The following is a 22012-nucleotide window of genomic DNA, read 5'->3' as shown; positions in this document are numbered from 1 at the left end:
CACGCCCCCTTCTTCACCCCAGCCAATACGCTTCCGGCCGGGGTCACGCGCTCCGGGGCTTCAAACAGGGCCAATTGGAAAGCGATAGCTCTGAGGCGCTGAAGAGTCACGTGGGGAGTCGTGCGAGGGCCAAAGAGAGTCGCGGAAGCGTGGCGGGCCGGCTGGGATTGGGGCGGGTTTGAGGGTGACATCTGAGCGTTTAAAGAGCCGGGGTCAGTTGACGAATCCAGCCCGCGTCTAGTCCTGGGGAGGCCAGGGTCGCTGCTGCCGCGAGGGAGAGATGACTGCGGAGCGACCCGGCACGGTGACCCTGGGCAGACCCGGGAGACCGCGAATGCTGGGATCATGGGGAGTCTGTAGGGTTCAGGTGTTTGCCGCGATCTTCCTGCTGCTGTTGTCTTCAGCAGGAGTCGGGGCCAGGGCAAAGGACGACTTCAGTCTGGTGAGTCACCCCTCGCATAGCCCCATCCCCGACTCACGCAGGCGGTCTGTGCCCAGTTGTACCCCGGGACCTAGGCTGCTGAGCCCCCTCTCCTCCGAGGAACTCTCCGACCCCGTTCCCTCCTTTCCCAGTCCCTTTCCCTCTCTGGGCCCTTGTCCTCTTTCCCTCTGAGTCTCCTCTTTCGAGCTCCTTACCCTTTTGAGGTCTCCCTGTCCCTGAGGGCTCCTTGTCCCCTCGTAGTCCTTCCCCCGCTCCGAGCCCCCAGTTTCGCTCCGAACTCTCCTCAGGGTTCCCCTTCCTTGTTCTGGGACCCTTCTCCCACTCGGGATCCCCATCACCCTGCCTCTCCCAGGGGAACCTGACTCCGAGCCGCGATTCATTCACCCTAAAACCCCAAGTCCCGTTTGTTCTGTTGACCCTTCCTCCTCGCTTCGTAGGTTCATCCGCTTGTGACCATGGAGCAGCTGCTGTGGGTGAGCGGGAAGCAGATCGGCTCTGTGGACACCTTCCGCATCCCGCTCATCACCACCACTCCTCGGGGCACTCTCCTTGCCTTTGCTGAGGCCAGGAAAATGTCAGCATCGGATAAAGGAGCTAAGTTCATTGCTCTGCGGAGGTCCACGGACCAGGGTATAAAGATGCCTGGGTCACAAGAGGCTGGATGGGTGGGGAGCTTGACCTGCCTTAGGGCCCTGAGGCTGCTGGATCCCTGAGGAGTAGAGGGAACCTAAGGCGGGAAGGCAGTGATCTGGAAATTGGGCTCACCAAGGAGTTGAACATTCATTCAGACATTTATTGAGCACTTACTGTATACCTGGCATTGTTCTAGGTTCTGTGAATACAGTTATGAACAAAACAAAGCAAAAATCCTTGCCTTCACAGGGCTTATATTCTACTGGGGTGGGGGGAGACAGACAATAAACATAATAAATAAATGTATTTTTTGTATTGGAAGCTGATAAGTACAGTGGAGAAAAATGAAACATGGCAAGAGGTATGGAGAGTGCCAGAATTTGACTGTAATTTTAAGTAGATGACATTTGAGCAGACTCAGAGGAGGTAAGTGAGCCTGGAAGAAGAGCCAGGCAGGTGTAACAAACAAGCTTAGACAGAGTTCACCACCCCCCCGCCAAGGAGGGGAGTATTTGAGGAATGAGAAGGAGTTTGTGTGGCTGGATGGAGTGAGCAAGGGTAGAATAGATAAGATCTGAGAGGTAAGGAGGGGCAGGTCTCGTGGGGCCATCATAAGGCCTTGGGTCCCTAGCAGGAGGTGAAAATTGCAGCGAGTGGTGGAAAGGGAACCTCCAGAGTGCTCACCCTGGGTTTCTTCCCCTTTTTCTTTAGGCAGCACATGGTCTCCAACAGCTTTCATTGTGGACGATGGGGAGAGCCCAGATGGGCTGAACTTGGGGGCAGTGGTGAGCGATACAACAACAGGAGTGGTCTTCCTTTTCTACTCCCTCTGTGCTCACAAGGCTGGCTGCCAGGTGGCCTCCACCATGCTGGTGTGGAGCAAGGATGACGGCGTTTCCTGGAGTTCGCCTCGGAACCTCTCCTTGGACATAGGCACTGAGATGTTTGCCCCCGGACCGGGCTCTGGCATTCAGGTCTCTGTCCTGAGATGGGTGGAGGGAGGTGCCTCGTAGAGAGTCTGCCCCGTTATGGACTCCTTTGCAAAGAGAAGATCCTGTGAAGTCAGATTTTTCTGTCTTAGGTGGCATTCCTTGGAAGAAAGGGACATCCTGGGAGGAACACCCTACCAAGGGAAGGTGGAATTTTGCCATTGGCTTCCCATTTGGGGGTTGTCAACAGGGCTGCACTAATCCATGTGCAGATTAGAAAAAAAATTAGAAAGTCCTGTGCAGATTAGAAAAAAGCCCTCCTTTGGGCAGACACAAGCCTGTGCCATGGTCCACAGCTTGGCCTGTGAGCACAGGTTGGGTTTAAGCTCCCATCTCCCCCTGTGGCTAGGCCCCCTTGTCCTGTGCACAGCCTGTCCAGAGTACACCCTGGATGTCCCGAAGGAGCTTATTCTGCCAAAGAGCTTCTTAATTCAGACAGTGGGTGTTTGTAATGCTTGTGGAACCCTCAACAAGCAAGGACGGAACGGAAGGGGACAAGGTGTGTCCTCACACTTAGGAGGTGGTGGGTTCCCCTCCCCTGCTTCTGAGCCCCCTCAGTGTCTCTGTCTGTGGCACCCCTATCCTTTTCCCACAGAAACAGCGGGAGCCTCGGAAGGGCCGGCTCATTGTGTGTGGCCATGGGACGCTGGAGCGGGACGGGGTCTTCTGCCTCCTCAGTGATGACCACGGCGCCTCCTGGCGCTATGGGAATGGGGTCAGCGGCATCCCCTATGGCCAGCCCAAGCGGGAAAATGATTTCAGCCCCGACGAGTGCCAGGTCAGGAGTCCATGGGCTGTCCCCCACCCCATCAACCTGCTCTGTCCTCCAGAGCACCATTCCACTCACGGACCCCGGGCCTGGCTGCCCAGCTCCGTGCCACCCAGCCTTGCTCCCTCAGGGACAGGACCCTTTGCCCCGCCCCCACCCTGCGTCTTCCTGAAGCCCTCTTCTCTCCGCTCAGCCCTTTGAGCTCCCCGATGGCTCAGTGGTCATCAATGCCCGGAACCAGAACAACTACCACTGCCATTGCCGAATCATCCTCCGCAGCTACGATGCCTGTGATACTCTGAGGCCCCGTGATGTGACCTTTGACCCTGAGCTCGTGGACCCTGTGGTAGCCGCAGGGGCTGTAGCCACCAACTCCGGCATTGTCTTCTTCTCCAACCCAGCCCATCCAGAGTTCCGTGAGTATCTGCCAGGTGGGGTCGGCGAGGAGCCCCCGTGACCTAGAGAAGGAGGCCTTCTCTAGGGGGAGACCTTCCTTCCCCTGACTCTGCTGCTGTTCCCAGGAGTGAACCTGACCCTGCGCTGGAGCTTCAGCAATGGCACCTCATGGCAGAAGGAGACGGTCCAGCTGTGGCCGGGGCCCAGTGGCTACTCCTCACTGGCAACCCTGGAGGGCAGTGTGGGCGGGGAGGACCAGGCCCCGCAACTCTATGTCCTGTATGAGAAAGGCCGGAAACAGTACATAGAGAGCATCTCCCTGGCCAAAGTCAGCGTCTTTGGGACACTCTGAGCTGTACACCTGCCAAGGGGATAGAAGGCCCTGGACTCAGCCTCAGGACCATGGGTGTGTAGAGGGTCTACTGGAGGAGCCTAGAAGACGGTTCCACCTTCCTTTAGAGTCTAGCGTTTTGCAAAATCAACTTCTCTTTGACAGGGAAATCATTCCTTAGGACTAAAAACCTGGCTTCTCCCACATAGGAAGAGCTGCCCACACGTGGGAGCACTTCTCTTCCACATTGCTGGGTCTGCCCCCCTGCCCTTTCTGCCCTCTCAGGGCAGTGATTGGTCCTTTTCTTGGACAGGGCTAGGTGGGCCTGTAGCATTAAATAAATGTGAACTCAGGGAACTGGGGAAGGCTTACCTCTTTGGGGTAAGATGCTGGCTTTGGAGAGGGTTGGTGAAAGTTCCAGAAGGGCAGGACATTTGGTTTCAAGGTAAGGAACGAGGTGCACCACCCACTTTGACTATGTATGAATCAAAATGTTTATAACTTAACATTCTTAATGAAGGAGAATGAATATTTGCAGAGTCTCTGTGGTTCTGTCAGTGCACATCTTCATGTCTGTTTTCCTGGTGCACACGTATGGGACTGGGAGTGAGTTTTGGGGAGGAAGCTGGTGTGCTTATTGCCTGTGAAAATCTGTGACTTCGGCAAATCAAATCCTCCTTTCTTTTTCGCATTCCTTCTTATCACAGAAAAACAGATTGCTCTTAACAAGTGTAATGAGGGGTAGGAGGAGGAGCCTCATAAGATAATTAAAAACTGGCTGTTTTGTATTTCTAAGGTGGGGTGAGATACTATCCTCCATGAAACAGGGAGCAGGTGTGTAAAATGCAGATGAGAAGCCTCTCCCAGGCCAGCCTGGCAGAGAAATAAGCACTGTGGCAATTATGTGAGAAAACAACATCTCATCCCAAAGGAGATGCTGTGAAAAGAACCTGGGCAGCCTGCAGCTGAGTGGGACAGCCACAGCTTTTCTCCATATGGAAAGAAAATGCAATGCCTGGATGGGACGGTAGGAATGTTCAAGACATTCTTTTCTTCTTTTAAAAATATTTATTTATTTATTTGTTTGCTTATTTATTTATTTATTTGGCTGCACTGCGTCTTAGTGCCAGTTCCGGCATGCAAGATCTTCGTTGTTGGTGTGGGATCTTCATTGCAGCACCTGGGCTCCTTAGTCGTGGCATGCAAACTCTTAGTTGCGGCATGCGTGTGGGATCTAGTTCCCTGACCAGGGATCAAACCCGGGCCCCCTGCATTGGGAGCGCAGAGTCTTATCCACTGCGCCACCAGAGAAGTCCCTGCACATTGCATTTTGATGTTTCTTAAATCTCAGTCTACAGTAGTTACACCTCCTATCCTCTCTTCTTTCTCTCTCTCTCTTTTTTTTTTTTCTTTTTGATACCGTCTACACAGAAATATGTTCATTTGTCCTGTAGAACGTTCCACTCTCTGGATTCATCTGTTTCTTCCTCAGAGTGTCATTTAACTTTTTTCCTCCATCCCTTGTATTTCCAGTTATCAAACCTGAAGGTTTAATTAGATTTCAGATTCCACTGGGTGAGGGAGGCAGGGGACAAGATTCCTTCCCAGGTGCTCTGTGTTTCCTATTGTGCTCCCTCAGGAAGCAAATGCTGCCCGCTTGTCCCTCTCTGAGTAAAGCTGAATTGAGTGATGGGTTCAGATGGCCATAGCCTGACCCCTCCTTTGTAAGGTTTCCCCATCAACCTTCCAACTGACAGTTTCATCCACAGATGAGTTTTGCCTGAATCAGTTATTTCATGAGGGTTTGTGAAATGTTGGTTTTTGAATTATTTTATTCTGTCCTCATTTATTAGCTGGAATTCTTTAGTAAAAAGGAACTGTCCCTCATCAAGGCTGTTGGGTTACCCTGAAGCATGATTTGTATGGGAAAGTCAGGATAAATGCTTCATTTCTCCCCTTAACTTGCCAGGTCTCAGAGTAACCTGATGTAATATTTTACCTTGGCCAGTAAACCACATTGTTAACACACAGGACACACATACAGAGGCAGAATCTATGGGCCTGCGGGGGGACATCTGAGGGAAGAAATATGCGGAGACGAACACAGGCAGCATGGCCGGGGAGGGCGGGCTCTGCTCTTCTAACACAGGTGGAGGAATAGATATGACGCAGGAAGTGCGGTGGGGGGGGTGGCATCTGCAGCAACTGGGACATCTGCTCTCCACTGCCATTAAAAATGCACATCTGAGAAAGTCTCGCTAACAACTTTCTTTATCAGAAATAATGGAGGAGAGAGAGGAAATGATACCATGAATGTCCGCCACATGAGCTACTGCCTCGTGAAGTAGACATGGCAGGGGGCTTGTAAGGAAGTGATCATGTTCCTTCTTCATAGCCAAGAACCCTCAGCTAAGAGAGAGGCTCCTCAAGGAAGGATCTCCTCCCCTGGAGGTGGCGGAGTGGAGTCATTATAAACCAGAGTCCTGGCCCTACCCCAAACCTGCCTGTAGGTTCAGTGCCTCTAGAATCAGTCCAGGACCTTGCTTTTTTTTTTTTTTTTTTATGTATTTTATTGAAGTGTAGTTGATTTGCAATGTTGTTAATTTCTGCTGTACAGCAAAGTGATTCAGTTATACGTATGAATATACGTTATACGTATATTCTTTTTCATATTCCTTTCCATTATGGTTTATCCCAGGATACTGAACATAGTTCCTTGTGCTATACAGTAGGACCTTGTTGTTTATCCATCCTATATGTAATAGTTTGCATCTGCTAATCCCAAACTCCCAATCCATCCCTTCTCCACCTCCACTCCCCGTTGGCAACCGCAAGTCTGTTCTCTGTGTCTGTGAGTCTTTTTCTGTTTTGTGGATAAGTTAATTTGTGTCATATTTTAGATTCCACATATAATTCCTCTAATAATTGGCGATGTCGAGCATCTTTTCATGTCTCTGTTGGCCATCTGTACATCTCCTTTGGAGAAATATCTATTTAGGTTTTCAGCCCATTTTTCAATTGGGTTGTTTTTGTTTTGTTTATTTTGTTGTTATTGAGATATATGAGCTGTTTGTATATTTTGGAAATTAAGCTTTTGTCGGTCACATCATTTGCAAATATTTTCTCCCAGTTCGTAGGTTGTCTTTTCATTTTGTTTATGGTTTCCTTTGCTGTACAAAAGCTTGTAGGTTTGATTAGGTCCCATTTGTTTATTTTTGCTTTTATTTCTATTGCCTTGGGAGACTGACCTAAGAAAACATGGGTATGATTCATGTCAGAGAATGTTTTGCCTATGTTTTCTTTTAGGAGTTTTATGGTGTCATGTCTTATATTTAAGTCTTTAAGCCATTTTGAGTTTATTTTTCTGTATGTTGTGAGGGTGTGTTCTAACTTCATTGATTTACATGCGGCTGTCCAGCTTTCCGAACACCACTCGCTGAAGAGACTGTCTTTTCTCCATTGTATATTCTTGCCTCCTTTGCAGGGCCTTGCATTTTTTTTTTAAATAAATTTATTTATTTATTATTTATTTATTTTTGTCTGTGTTGGGTCTTCATTGCTGCACACGGGCTTTCTCTAGTTGCAGCGAGCAGGGGCTACTCTTCGTTGCAGTGTGCGGGCTTCTCATTGTGGTGGCTTCTCTTGTTGCGGAGCAGGGGCTCTAGGCACGTGAGCTTCAGTAGTTGTGGCTTGCAGGCTCAGCAGTTGTGGCTCACGGGCTCTATAGCGCAGGCTCAGTAGTTGTGGCACACGGGCTTAGTTGCTCCACGGTATGTGGGATCTTCCCGGACTAGGGCTCGAACCCATGTCCCCTGCATTGGCAGGCGGGTTCTTAATCACTGCGCCACCAGGGAAGTCCGGGCCTTGCATTTTTAAAAGGAACTACAGGAGAGTCTAACACTGGGGTCTTTGGGCTGCACTTTAAGAAACTGTCTCTTAGACGTTTTAGCCTAGACTTAGGAAGACTAGATTTCAAAACACTGAAGAAAAGATCTCAAAAGAGAAACTGTTTCAACAGGAAGAATTTGTGTTTAAAAAACACCAGTAACCATAAAAGATGGCAGGGACCAAACCTGCCTGTTTACCTGGGCATCTTAAACCCCGCCACAACACCTAGCACATGGTGGATGCTTAATACAGGAGGAAAGGCAGGTCCAGGATGGGTAAGGAGCTGGGCCAGTGATTCTAAGCGTGGTTCCAGGTAGGTGGCAGCCACTCCCTGGGAACATGTTAGAAACGCTTGACCTTCCCCCTATGCTGACCACCCCTCTCCCCACCAGACCTGCAGGATCAGAAGCTCTGGGGGTGGGGCCCAGCACTCAGTGTGTTAGCAAACCCTCCAGGGGATTCTAATGCACATTCAAGTTTGAAAACCAGGGTTAGAACACAAGTCAGGGGTGCAGAAAGGGTTGAAGAATTGTTGGTTGGTTGGCTTTTTTTCTTTTAATATAAAGGGGGAATTAGGAGTGGCAGGAGACTGAAAGGGGAAGGTATGTGCTTATTTGTACAAATAGGACAAAGTGGACTTTGAAAACTACAGCCTGGTGGGTGCCACCTGGATCAGCAGCCAAATTCTAGCGTGGAGCCCTAACCCCCTAACACAGGCCCTTCTGCCCCGCTTCGAAGCCTCTCACCCCTCCCCCCAGCCCCTTGGCTCAGCATTGAAAGGACTCTGGGCTCTCCCTGCTCATCAGGCTGCCCTTAAACAATAGAAGGAGCCTAACAAGTAATATTGAGCAGCAAATACCAGGGACCAGGCACCAGGTACACTTTCTCACTAATTCAGTCCTCGCAACCAGAAGTCATTATCACGAAGGAGCAGGACGAGGTCCATCATTTTTGCCCAAAAAAAAGGATTAGGAAGGAAGATCTAAGACAAAGGCTTGCATTTCTTTTTGACAAAAAGCAAAAACACACACACACACACACACACACACACACACACACACAAAAGGACTTAAATTTACCACAAGGAAAGGGTAGGTCTTCCCTTTCCTAATATTCTGGATAGAATATTTTTTAAAACACATTTTTAGGGAATTCCCTGGCGGTCCAGTGGTTAGGACTCTGTGCTTTCACTGCCAAGAGCCCAGGTTCAATCCCTGGTCCAGGAACTGAAATACCGCAAGGCGCGTGGCTCGGCCAAAAACAAACAAACAAACAAACACATTTTTAGTGTAGGGCTTAGTTGGTGAGAAAGTAAGGGAAATCTTCAAAAACCATAAATAATGGACAGCAAGAACCCAGAAAAACAAGTGAGCCCTGGAGCTGGCATTTGCCCTGAGGACATCAGTCAATGCTCAGTGACCAAATCAGGATTACAGTGGATCACAGATTTGTAGTCAGGATATAAAGCCAAGGTCCTGAGAAGTTCTGGAAATCGTGAAAGGAAAATCAAATGGAGTTGGTATTGCTAAGAGAGCTCTCTAAAATGGAGCTGGGAGGCCATTAAGGAAATGTGACTTATACACACCTCAGCCTGGATGGAATCTGACCTTTTGACCTTATGAAGTCATCCAGAACACCTGCTAGAAACTCAAGATACATATAAAGTAACTCGTGACAGTCTACTTATCAGACCCCTACCCTAAAACAACCTGTGATTCCCTGTGGACAAATATTTTCTGACTTAGTCAATCATAATTCTTGCCAGGCAACTTTTAACAACCTTGTGGCTTTGTGCCTTTATAAGCCCCTGACTCTTTCTTTTCCTTGGAACACACTTTCGGGGTTACCCGAATCTGTGTCTCCCTAACTGCAATTCTTAAGACTCCAGATAAACTCTTTTCTTATTTGCAGCCTCCTGCACCATTTTTTTTTTAGTTGACAAAGTTAAAAAAGAGCATTTTTCCCACCCCCACCCCGGGGTGGGAAAGCACTACTGCCCTGGGTGCAAAATTTAAGAGAACACCAAAAAGCTCAGGAATCAAGACAAATCATGTTTTAGTGCAATTAAAAAAAAGGCAAATTGGCAAACTACAGCTCGCAGGCTGACTACTCTTTGTAAATAAAGTATCAAAAGGCCACATCTTCAGTGTGGGAACTGGCCTCCATCTTTGCTCTGGATAGAGGGGGGAAAAAGAAAAGGAAAATAAATAAAAGTATCTGGAAAATTCCTAACAAAAAGTTCATACTCCCGTGGGATTAACGCCAGAAGTCACATTTCCTGTGGCCTCCAAATCTGCCAGCCACACATTTAGCAGTACCTGGTCTTAAGCTCAGTGGTGAGTACATGTTGTTTATTAGTCTTCTTTAAATTGTACATAATTATTATATACACTTTTGTGTATAAATAAGTAGAAGGAAAATTAAAAATAAAATGAAATAGAAAGAAATAAAAGGAACAAATAAATAAATAGAAGGAAAAAGATAAATGGAGACCTCTGGGTAACTTGGCAAAAATACAACCACAAAGGGACTTCCCTGGTGGTCCAGTGGTTAAGAATCCGCCTTCCAATGCAGGGGACACGGGTTTGATCCCTGGTCGAGGAACTAAGATCCCACATGCTGCAAGGCAACTAAGCCCACGCTCCACAACTAGAGTGCCCATGCACCACAACTAGAGAGCCCATGCGCTGCAACGAAAAATCCCGCGTGCCACAACTAAGACCCAACACAGCCAAAAATAAATAAATAAATATGTATATATATATATATATTTTAAAAAATACAACCACAAAGGTGGTGTCCACAGCGAATGCCAACGTGCATCAAGAGAGGATGAGGTTGGAGGGAAGAGTGAAGATGCATAATCAGCTTTATGCTTCAGTATCTTAAGTCCAGCTAATTTTGTGATGTTCCTATCAACCAATTTAAGGGAGGTGTGTTGTTTAACCTCCACTAAGCTTGGTTTTGGTGTTTTGGAATCCCTGAAGCCGTTGAGTTGAAGTGCCCTTGCCATTGGAGGTGGGAGCCTGGTAGAGAGCAACTAACATGTTCCTTGGCCAAGATTCTAAAAGGAGAGGTCAGGGGAAGGCCAGCGTCTCTGCACATCTGAGTCTCAGCAAGGCGTTTGATAAGGTCAAGGGGAAATTTCCTGGACCCATGTATACAAAAAAGAGGGGGAATTCATTTGCCACCACTGGAGGACAATATTACACCAGCCCCTTACACACACAATACTGTAAATACAGGAAAAGAATGAATCATTTCTCCTACGTTTGCGGTAGGAAAAAGTAATTCAGGTTAGACAAAGTACCAGTTGGTGAGATGACTTATTACTTGTTTTACAGAAGAATGTCAGCAAATAAGTGTAGAAGGAATAATCAAATTAGAAAATCATCATTTTGCAAACTTGAGTGAAAATTCCCATTTGAAAGGTGCCCTCCCTGAACCAGGAGGACAAGAAGTTGGCGACCAAGAGAATTCTTTACAAACAGAACTTGTTGGGAATTCCCTGGTGGTCCAGTGGTTAGGACTCAGCGCTTTCACTGCCATGGGCCCAGGTTCAATCCCTGGTTGGGAAACTAAGATCCCACAAAAAAAAAAACAAAACAGAACTTGTTAAAAATAATTCTTACCTTCTTTAGCCTCCCCCCATAGTTTAGACACTTTTCCACGATTGTCTCTTTTGTTCAACCTAACATAAAAGCAAGTATGCCATGTCTTTGGGTTTTCATTTCTTTATGAAGTCTCGTGTCATGTAAAACTTAAATAAATGTGTATGCTTTTCTCCTGTTAATCTGTCTTTGTCAGATTGATTTTTCAAACCCAGCCAGGGACCCTAAGAGGGTCAAGGAAAACTATTTCCTCCCCTACACAGGCAAAGATAATCAGTGGATGCCAAAATCATTAGGTTAAGGTTGATGGAGACTGTATATTCATTCACAAGGTGCTGAAACCAAGGGTAGTCAGCAGTTAGCCATTAATAAATAATAAACTGTAACCTGCCTTCACTGATCAAGCTCACTTCGTTTTTACAAAAAACTTGCATGTCCTCTGAGCATCACATAGCCTAAACAATGTTTGCCCGAGTTGTTTTTTTGAGATTTGGAGTTGTCTGTGTCCAGTTCAAGATAGAAGCAATTAAGACTGGTTAAGACCACTGACCCTCCATCTGGGCATGAAGAGTGTCTGGGCACAGAGTGTCTTCTCCGTGACATTTTGACATCAAAGGGACAAAAAATTCACCCTCAGAGCATACTAACACAGCCATTTTCTGAACATAGGTCCCAAGAAGAAGCCTGTAGCTTAGTTGTGTCTTTGCAGAACGTTGATTCAGCACCTTTCTCTTATCTTAATTACCTTTCCCCACACCTCAGCTTTATCCCATGAATACCCCAAGCCGCTTGCCTTTTTGGGAGGAAAATTTGAGACTTGTTCTCTCATCCCCTCAGTTGGCTGCCTTGTGGATAAACTCTCTGCTGCAAACCTAGCGTTTGGCTTGCTGCGCGTCAGGCAAACAAACCTGGTTTGGTAACAGTGCCAAAGAATTAACCCATCTTGCCACTCACAAGGGCGAAAAGCACCTCTACAATGAAGAGATCCTGGGGGGGTCACTACTTTAACCAGGTGATCAAACTAAGGTCAAGAATAATGGAACAGGGGTGGGATAGGGAGGGTGGGAGGGAGATGCAAGAGGGAGGAGATATGGGGATATATGCATATGTATAGCTGATTCACTTTGTTATAAAGCAGAAGCTAACACACCATTGTAAAGCAATTATACTCCAATAAAGATGTTAAAAATAAAAAAGAATAATGGAACAAGTAGACTTTATGATCCCCCTGACACAAGGCCCTGTGAAGTATGTAGCACGTGGTAGACTGAAAAAATGATCCCCTAAAAGATATCCATGCTCTAACGCCTGGAACCTGTGAAGGCTATCTTATATAAAGAGGGTCTTTGCAGATTGATTAAATCAAGGGTTTTTCGATGGGGAGATAATTCTGGATTATCTCGGAGGGCTCTAAATGAAATCGCATATATCGTTATAAGAGGGAGGCAGAAGAGGATGCAATACACACAAGTGAAGAGGAGGAGGCAGCGTGACCCAGAGGCAGGAATTGGAGTGATGTGGCCACGAGCCAAGTTATGCCAGCAGCCACCAGACGCTGGAAGAGTCAAGGAACAGATTCTCTCCCATAGTGTCTCTGGAGGGGGCAAGACCCTGTGGACACCTTGATTTTTGCCCAGTGAAACTGTTTTGAACTTCTGGCCTCCAGAATTGTGAAGGAATAAATATCTGTTGCTTTAAACCACCAAGTTTGTAGTAATTTGTTACAGCAGCCATACATGGTGTCATTCATGAAGTATTCTTGCCCAAACCATGTAATCAGAATCTAATTAGGTCTTTAAGGGAATTCCCTGGTGGTCCAGTGGTTTGATCCCTGGTTGGGGAGCTAAGATCCTGCAGGCTGCGTGGTGCTGCAGCCAAAAAAAAAAAAAATCTAATTAGTCCTTTAAGTATAACTTCCAGGTTAAAGAAAATGCAGAAAGTTGAGGAACAAGTTAAAAACACCAAGAGAGCACAGTTAGATGAAGCCAACATGTGGAACGTTCTACAAGACAACTGGCCTAGTCTCTTCAAAGGATCATTGTCACAGAAAGAAGGGGACTGTTCTAGAATCAAGAGACTAACAAGGGACTTCCCTGGTGGTCCAGTAGTAAAGAATCCACCTTCCAATGCAGGGGACACGAGTTCGATCCCTGGTCGGGGAACTAGGATCCCACATGCCACGGGGCAACTAAGCCCGCATGCCACAACTAGAGAGAGAAAACCCACATGCCACAACTAGAGAGAAGCCTGTGCGCCACAACAAAGAGCCCGCGTGCCGCAACGGAGACCCTGCCTGCCGCAACGAAGACCCAACGCAACCAAAAAAAGGAAAGTAAATAAATAAGTAAAGATTAAAAAAAAGAGAGACTAACAAGATATAACAGTAAAAGAAAGTGCTTGATCCTTGAATCAATGAATACTGGCTCTTTAGAAGAACAATTACCATAAAAGCTATTTTGGGAACAGTTGAAAAAATTTGAGTATTGATTTAACTATTAAGTCATATTAGGAATTATTAATTTTCTCAGGTATAATAGTATTGTATATATGCAGGTAAATGTCCTTAGATTGTGGATATGCATGCTGAAATATTTAAGCATAAAATGTCATGATCTCTATAATTCACAGTGAAATGAGCCTGCTAAGTATATATATTTTATATGTGTGTATATGTATATACACACATATATAATTTAATATATATTTTTGCCATTTGCCATATTTTCAAATATGGAAAAATGTTGACAATTGTTGGATTAGGTGGTGGGTATATGGGTGTTTATATTCTTCCTATTGTTTGAAAATTTTCCTGATAAAAAGTTTAAAAAGCAATCTTTTGTAATGGTTGCTCAGCCTCCTGTAGAAGAAATCAACCCACTGTGGAGCAAGGCCTCTCCCTGCATGCTGGGAAACGGGAGGCCCCCAATCCAGGGTGGTGCCCGCCATTGTTGCAAGGCCCTTTAAAGACAGCTCCCTCTCCCATGTTGTTACCCATCAGCACATAACTGGGTTTGATTATTGGCTGACATCTCTATCTTCACTGTGTTTAGAATTTAATGGTTTAATGACAGGCAATAGCCAGCCTGGAATGTGACCCATTTCCACCTGAGATTCACCTGACTGGGGGCAATAAAATTTAACATTTTAAGCATCAGCAGGTATTTTAACCCTTAGGATAATCTCTCTGTCCTTACTCTTTGGGAAATAACACAATTGAAAGACTATCCTGGGCAAGTAGGATGTTAATGGTCGAGAAAGTACTACAATAAACAAAGTAATAGATGGCCCTGAGCTTCTCAAAGCCAGATGCCCACAGATGCCACTGCGCAGAGCTAACCATGGTGCCTGCGCCTGTTCTGGCTGCAGCATTATAACAAACCAGCAAGGTGAAGGCAGCTCTAAGCAAACGATGCCAAATGTTGGAGCATCTCACTTCATCCTTCCTATCAACTCCTTTTCATATTCATCCCTGTTTTCTCTGCTCCACATTATGGATGATTTCTTCTTCCAATTCACTAATTCTCTATCCAGTTGGTCTGTTATTTAACCTGTTTGTTGTGCTTCTTATGAATTTACCTGTTCATTTCAATTCTAGAATTGGTACTTGTTTCCTTTTCAAACCCATCTGCTACTTTATAATGCCCTCTTCTGCACAATGGATTGAATGAGCCCCTTTATCTCTTTGAACATCTTCAGTCTCCAAGCGTGCTGTCATCTGAGTTTCTTAGTTGTAAAGTCACCTGTTATTGAGCCTCCTGACTTGTTCTCCTGGGGATGTTCTGGCTCATCTTGAGAACGGTTGTCTTCCAAGGGAGCTCTCTGTGTCTGGAGGTGTCCCTGGGGCTGACTTAAGCTTTTGCCTGTGCTCAGCCCTCTGGGATTCACAGTTCCCAAACATTGTTTTTTAAGTTATTAAGAAGTAGTTTGACATATGAAAATATGAATTACACAAGGAGCTCCCATAGAGCCTCCATGTACACCTCCTTGACTATATCACTGTCCCTACCCACCCCATCTTGAATTTATTTAGCAATCCTATGCATTTCTTTTTTTATATATATAAATTTATTTATTTTATTTATTTATTTTTGGCTGTTGTTGGGTCTTCGTCGCAATGCACAGGCTTCTCATTGTGGTGGCTTCTCTCATTGTGGAGCACGGGCTGTAGGCGCGTGGGCTTCAGTAGCTGTGGCTCACGGGCTCTAGAGCACAGGCTCAGTAGTTGTGGCGCATGGGCTTAGTTGCTCCGCGGCATGTGGGATCTTCCCGGACCAGGGCTCGAGCCCGTGTCCCCTGCATTGTCAGGTGGATCCTCAACCACTGCGCCACCATGGAAGCTCCGGTCCTATGCATTTCTTTTTGTTTTTACTATGATACTTAACTCCAAACAATATATTGGGTTTTTTAAATTTATTTTATTGAAGTATGGTTGATTTACAATGTTGTGTTAATGTCTGCTCTACAGCAAAATGATTGTTATACATATATATATATTCCTTTTCATATTATTTTCTATCCAGTTTATCACAGGATATTGAATATACTGTGCTATACAGTAGGAACTTTAAACAATATATTGTTTAGTGGTAAATGTTTTTAAGCATTACATACTATTTTTCTGTGATCTGCTTTTATTCTTCACATTGTGAGATTAATCCACGCTGGTATGTTAGTCATCCTACTGCTGCATGTAACACATGGTGTATTTTATGAATATACCCCCACTTCCCTATTGGAGAACACGTGAGTTCCTTTTTTTCTCCCCCCTTACCAACAGTACCATCAAGGATGTATATATTAATCCTTGTATCTGTATGTGAGTGTTTAGGGTGCATCACCAGAAGTGGAAACACTGGGTTGAAGAGAGCATGCCTCATTTTTAGTAGGTACTGCTAAACTGTTTTCCAAAGGGATTCTATAAAGTTATATTCCTGCAAACAATGTCCAAAACAGTTTTTATTTCTTGGCTCTAGGATTTCCTCACAAACCAGATTACATCCAGAAGCTTTGTTGGAGGCTGTTGCATCACGCAGGGGAGCTAAGTGAGACGATGGTGGATCCCACCAGAGTCAAGGAGCAGTAGAGTTGTGAGACGCGGCCAAATTTTGGTGTTAAGGTATCGCCAGCATGATTTGCTGACAAATTGGATATAGAATATGCAAACAGGACTCAAGCAGACTCCAAGGTTTCGGGCACAAGCAACAGGCAGGTAGAGGTATCATTCTGGAGGGGCTTGTGCACTAGCCAGTTGCTAAGGATTCCAGGGATGAGAGGCCTGGGGAAACAGGCCTGGGAGGCTCACGGGCTTCAGTAGCTGAGATGGCAGGCCAGTCTCTGCGTAGATTAATTTTAGAGAGGTATGAGATCTGCCTAGTGGGTTGGGAGGACTGTTTACTTCTGAAAGTGCTCCTGGGGGTGAAGAAGATTCAGTGCTTTGGGGTAGGGGTCTTATCAAATCACTGTCACCCCTGTGAAGAGAGGCTGTACGGCTCAAGAATGCGAGGACTGAAAGCGATTTCCATGACTGGAATTAAGAAAAGTTCACGTGACCATCTTCACCATGCCTGTAGCTCAATCTTTTTCTTTAATATAAATTTATTTACTTATTTATTTATTTATTTTATTTATTTATTTATGGCTGCGTTGGGTCTTCGTTGCTGCACGCAGGCTTTCTCTAGTTGCGGCGAGCGGGGGCTACTCTTTGGTTGCGACTCATGGCCTTCTCATTGCAGTGGCTTCTCTTGCTGCAGAGCACGGGCTCTAGGTGTGCAGGCTTCAGCAGTTGTGGCTCACGGGCTCTAGAGCGCAGGCTCAGGAGTTGTGGCGCATGGGCCAAGTTGCTCCGTGGCATGTGGGATCCTCCCGAATCAGGGATCAGATCGAACCCATGTCCCCTGGATTCTTAACCACTGTACCACCATGCAAGTCCCTCACTCTTATACTCTAAACCTGGGACTGACACAGGAAGGAAGGTCTGAACACATAGGGCAGGACTTGGATGATACAAATAAGGGCAAGAGAATGCAGAAGAGACCCTATGGACAAGAAATGAAGTTGACCATTTAATAGTAATGTCAAGGACTAAGGAAAACTGGATGAGGTACTGACTAGGCTATGTTAGCTAATGTCTAAGCTATTTGGAATAATATAATTGTAGCTAATGCCTAAATAAGGCTTACTATGTGTTAGCCAGTTTTAAGTGTATTTACATATAGTTAAACCTAACAACTCCGTAAGAGTAGGTACTCTTTTATCCATTTACATATGAGGAAATAGAATGGCTAAGTAACTTAGCCAAAGTTGAACAGCTATAAGTATTCATTCTGGCTCCCTACATCTTAACCAGTCCCCTGTACTTCCTATGTGATACTGTCACCCTAGAAAAATGCACTTACAAATGCAAGTCCTCACATACACTACCCAGAGACACCCATCAACCTAGAATTGTTGTTGGTTTTTTTTTTGCCTAAATAAAAATGGGCAGAAATGTGTTTGGAAGGGTAGAATCTAAACTATAGGGAAGTATGTGAACAAAAAAGAACCAAGCTGCAACATAACTACGTGGAGTATTAGTCCATATTTATGAAGCTCAAAAAGATGCAAAACACAAAACCAAACAATATTTTAGGGATACATTCAATTCAGAGTACAAAGAAAAGCCAAAGAATGATACAGCCACAATTCAGCTGGGTGACATTCTCTGAGTGGGAGGGAGAAAAAGAAAAATGGAATCAAAGAAAGGTTTGCTTCAGTTATTGGAAATGTTTAAAGCTAGGCCATAGGTGTATTATATACTAGACAGAAAGGAATTTGAATCCTGACTGACACTGATCTCGGAGAGACCAGTGAGTGGTCCTGAAGAGAGATCTTAGTTCCTGCCCGGGAATAGAACCTAGCCGCTAGTCCAGCAGGGGCTAGAGGCTAGAAGCAAAGTTCCCTGGCTCTTGCCCCATTTGAAAGCAAGAATGTTTCAAGGAGGCAACAACTGTAAGAACAGGTACAAAGTTTATTATTAGAGACACAGCACAAGTGGGAGAACAGCACACAGAGAAACAGTTTATTTAAGACGGAAGCAAGGCAGAAATACACGGAGAGAAAGGATATGGGTGTCCTCTCTAATGAGGAGTACAGTGAAAGGGTGATTTAAATCACATGTAGGACGGGTCTTCCGGGTCTTTGTTTACCTTTAGCCAATTATCTTGTTTCTTTTTTCACAGCTGACCAGTCCTAGACCCTCCCCAAGATGCGAGTGCAGCTTTTTGCCAAGATGGATTCCGCTGCAGAGGCCTGTGGGGGGTATGTCGACACTTATTTTGGGGTGGTGCCCCCTCCCTTTTTGACCCCCAAGGAGCCTTCCTGCGCATGTGCAGACAGGGAAGTTTACCTTGACCTCAGGAATGCTCATCTTATCTCTTAACTTCAGCAGAGCTCAGCTTCTGCCACTTGCTTTGTCCTTGGAGTGTCTGGGTGAGAACCAAGCTTCAATTTTACTCCACTTGACAAACACCAGTGTCCAGCTCAGGGGCCTCAATACCTCCTACCTCTCTGACCTTAGGGAAATTATTTAACATCCCTGAGCTTTCCTCTCCTTGCTTGCAAGGTAGGGTAGATACATATCTACTTTGCAAGGTTTTAAGGATTCAATAAAATGAAACACATAAAAAGCCTACGACAGACCAAAGCACTAAATATATGGTGGCTGCTAAGATTATACAGAACCCGTGGTCAGAGAATAGCAATGGGAGCAGCTAACTGTGTCCTGTAGGGAGTACCAAACAGGGCAATTTCAAGGAGGGAAAAAAAAAAAAAAGATCTGGCAAAGACGATTAAGGAAAATAAAAGTTGGAAAAAATCTTTGCTGAGTGGGGACCAAGCTGGAAACGTTCCATAGGAAAACAGATGCAAAAGATGTGCAATATTTAAAAGATGAATTATTAGGTACACAAACTGGTACACTCCACCTGGAGTAGTGATGGCAGGTAGAGAAACAGGCACTCTGAAGGAGACTGCTGTTACGAGTATAAACTGGGACAACTTTATGGAACATACATTACTACTTTAAATGCCCAAATCCTTTGACTCTGAAATTCTACTTTTGGAAATGTACTCTACAACACAACTTCAAATGGGTGCAAATTAATAGGGAATCAGCACTGGTATATACCATGACCAGAAGCTCAAACGCCCCCTTACCAGAAGCTGGATAATTTACAATACAGCCTTACAGCAGCATACTCTGTACATGCTGGTGGGGAAATCTCCTTTATGACGATGACAAATAGGAGCACAGAGTATGCTTTTTCCCCCATTTTTTTTACTGTGGTGAAATACACATAAAATGTACCATCTTTACCATTTTTAAAAAAATTTTTATTGGGGTATCGTTGATTTACAATGTCATGTTAGTTTCAGGTATACAGCAGAGTGAATCACCTGTACATATATCCACTATTTTATGTTAAATTCTTTTCCCATATAGGCCATTACAGAGTATTGAATAGAGTTCCCTGTGCTATACAATAGCTCCTTATTAGTTACCTTTTTTATATGTAGTAGCATGTATGTGTTAATCCTAATCTTCCAATTTATCCCCCTCCCCATCTTTACCACTTTTAAGCATACAGTTCAGTGGTAATAAACATTCATCACATTGAGCAACCATCAGCACCATCCATCCCCGTGAACTCTTTTCATCTTCTAAAACGGAAACTCTATACCCATTAAACAGTAACTCTTCATTTCCTCATTCCCTGCCCCTGGCAACCACCAGTATATTCTTTTAAACTATATCTGGACAACCTATGTTTTCACCAACTGATCAAAAGGCAAACTGGATGTCTGTGTTAATGGTGTCATAAGAACCTCAAATATTAGAATACTATCACAATCAATCTAGAAATCCTTAACATTGGCGTCAATATGTGGCAAATCTACTTTTTCTATGTCGCTGCAAAGAGGTGCAGCTAGATGTCAACTGTGATGCTCATTCACTGGTGGTTAACCTTTCATGTCCCTAAATCTTTCTGTACCGTCTTGTTTTCACTGAGACCAATCTATTTTTTATTTGCTTTAAAATATTTTATTGGAATCCTTTGGGTAGGACCAAGTAAAGGCCACCTAATTGATTTTGGTCCCCAATTTCTAGGCAGTCCCCTCCCTCCACCCCAGGAGGTTGACAGCTGCTCACGCGGGTTAATGCAGGAAAGATGTGAAGTTCTGAGGATCTGTCCAACACCAGGTAGAGAACATCCTTTGTGTCAGCAAAATTCTAAAATTTCATAAAAGCAACACATATTAGAAACATGCAAGCAACTGGCAGTAAAGCATGAATCTAGGGCTTCCCTGGTGGCGCAGTGGTTAAGAATCTGCCTGCCAATACAGGGAACACGGGCTCGAGCCCCAGTCCGGAAAGATCCCACATGCCGCGGAGAAACTAAGCCCATGTTCCACAACTACTGAGCCTGCTCTCTAGAGCCCGCGTGCCACAACTACTGAAGCCTGAGCGCCTAAAGCCCGTGCTCCACAACAAGAGAAACCACCACAAGAAGAAGCCCTCGCACTGCAACGAAGACCCAATGCAGCCAAAAATAAGTAAATAAAATAAATAAATTTATTTTAAAAAAGCATGAATCATAGATACAGAAACAGAGTGGCAGTTATCAGAGAGAAAGGTGGTTAGGCAAAAAGGATCAATTGCATGGTGACTAGACTTACTGTGGTGATCGCTTTCTAGTGTATATAAATATCCAAAACGTTATGTTCCTGAAACTAATGTAGTTATATACCAGTTTTACTTTAAAAAAAGAAAGGTCTGGGTGGGCAGGGGAATTGCCACACAGGGTGGAAAGAAGCATAAGAGTGGATCAGGTGGTTTCAGAGATCCTCAGAGAAGTTCTCAGAGACTCTAGTCCAACCAGGTCATCATTACCACTCTGGAGCTGGTAGGAAAACCAGCAAGAGACTTACCACAGTACCCAGGCAGAAGGCACGCTACTCTCCACTTCTTGTCACTCTCCACTTCTTGTCACAGGTTGTTGATGAAGTGGCAGGAACCATTACCTGGGCATCCCAGCCATCCCAACAGCACTTCTCCAAGAGGAGAACTCCAAACTTTAGGCCTTCAGCCACCAGGCTATCCCTGAATCTCTGTGAAGAGGCACTGCCCCGGCTGGGCTTCCAAAGCTCTCAAGCTAGAAAGATGAAAGCAGGACCACCGATGAGAAATACAAGCAGAGAGCTACAGCCCTCCCATTGGCTCCTCTCAAAAATCCAAGTATCCAGTTCCCCAAATGAGTCAGAAATTAATTTTGACATCAGGACCAGCATCAGAGACTCTAGTCTGAGAAATCATCATCCCCAATTTAGGGAGACCTGGATCAAGGGAAGCCATTATGGGGAGGAATCTAGAACATTCAAAGACAACAGCCCCCGTATATGGATCTAGCAAATTAAGAATTCAGGGATGGGACGTTCAGGAGAGAAAAGAAGTAGGACACAAACTTAGAACTGCGGAGAACAGCTCCATCAAGCACCCCGGCATGCAGGGTAGTTTATAGTAGTAAAACAGGTGGAGAAAGCAGGCTTAGCAAGGCTTAAACAAAACTCTGCGGAGTTAAAAAAGGGAGAGACACTGAGAGCGCCCGCACACCTAACACTCACCTTTATTAAAAAATAACACACGGGTCGGTGAACGTCTTATCCCCTAATGGAGAAACGAGACACACGAATAAGCGGCTCCCCCGAGCCCAAATACTAGGGATCCCAACCCGGGGGATGGAGGTGGTCAGCGCGCTGCGGTGATGGCGTCAGCGAGACACTCAGAATCACCTGGGGTCATCATCATCCCCGTCCTCCCCCAGTACCACCACCAGCCACTCCATATCGCACAATCCACTCACCCTCGAGGCGCTGCGGACCCTCCTTCGAGAAATCAGGGGCCTGGGAAGAAACCAG

The 22012-nt window shown here is 45.4% G+C and overlaps 1 protein-coding gene and 3 non-coding genes across 5 annotated transcripts; 1 reads left to right on the top strand and 3 right to left on the bottom strand.

The window, feature by feature from the left end:
- The first annotated feature begins 104 nt into the window (after positions 1-104).
- Positions 105-4102, top strand: NEU1 (neuraminidase 1). Of its 2 annotated transcripts, XM_059938414.1 has the most exons (6): positions 106-442; positions 880-1072; positions 1787-2049; positions 2660-2842; positions 3027-3249; positions 3355-4102. In XM_059938414.1, exons 1-6 carry the CDS (start codon positions 281-283, stop codon positions 3579-3581), a joined length of 1251 nt encoding a protein of 416 aa, XP_059794397.1. In that variant the 5' UTR covers positions 106-280; the 3' UTR covers positions 3582-4102. The 2 variants fall into 2 exon arrangements, with proteins under 2 accessions (XP_059794398.1, XP_059794397.1); XM_059938415.1 differs by lacking the exon at positions 2660-2842 and having other exon boundaries at positions 105-442.
- A 16810-nt stretch (positions 4103-20912) lies between these two features.
- LOC132375506 (small nucleolar RNA ZL8) lies at positions 20913-20995 on the bottom strand. The gene has a single exon (XR_009506053.1). It is a non-coding gene; the product is annotated as a small nucleolar RNA ZL8 (small nucleolar RNA).
- A 355-nt stretch (positions 20996-21350) lies between these two features.
- On the bottom strand, positions 21351-21417 carry LOC132375491 (small nucleolar RNA SNORD52). The gene has a single exon (XR_009506039.1). It is a non-coding gene; the product is annotated as a small nucleolar RNA SNORD52 (small nucleolar RNA).
- Positions 21418-21840: 423 nt separating this feature from the next.
- Positions 21841-21903, bottom strand: LOC132375492 (small nucleolar RNA SNORD48). The gene has a single exon (XR_009506040.1). It is a non-coding gene; the product is annotated as a small nucleolar RNA SNORD48 (small nucleolar RNA).
- Between the last annotated feature and the right edge of the window lie 109 nt (positions 21904-22012).

Source organism: Balaenoptera ricei, chromosome 11 (genome assembly GCF_028023285.1).
Source record: "Balaenoptera ricei isolate mBalRic1 chromosome 11, mBalRic1.hap2, whole genome shotgun sequence".
Taxonomy (NCBI): domain Eukaryota; kingdom Metazoa; phylum Chordata; class Mammalia; order Artiodactyla; family Balaenopteridae; genus Balaenoptera; species Balaenoptera ricei.
This window is presented reverse-complemented; position numbering and strand designations above follow the sequence as displayed.

Bases quoted from the DNA above. Each gene is read 5' to 3' on its own strand.
- NEU1 (XM_059938414.1), top strand. From the start codon at position 281: ATGACTGCGGAGCGACCCGGCACGGTGACCCTGGGCAGACCCGGGAGA. The intron at 1,073-1,786 runs GTATAAAGATGC...CTTTTTCTTTAG, and splicing joins GCGGAGGTCCACGGACCAGG to GCAGCACATGGTCTCCAACA. The intron at 2,843-3,026 runs GTCAGGAGTCCA...CTCTCCGCTCAG, and splicing joins TCAGCCCCGACGAGTGCCAG to CCCTTTGAGCTCCCCGATGG.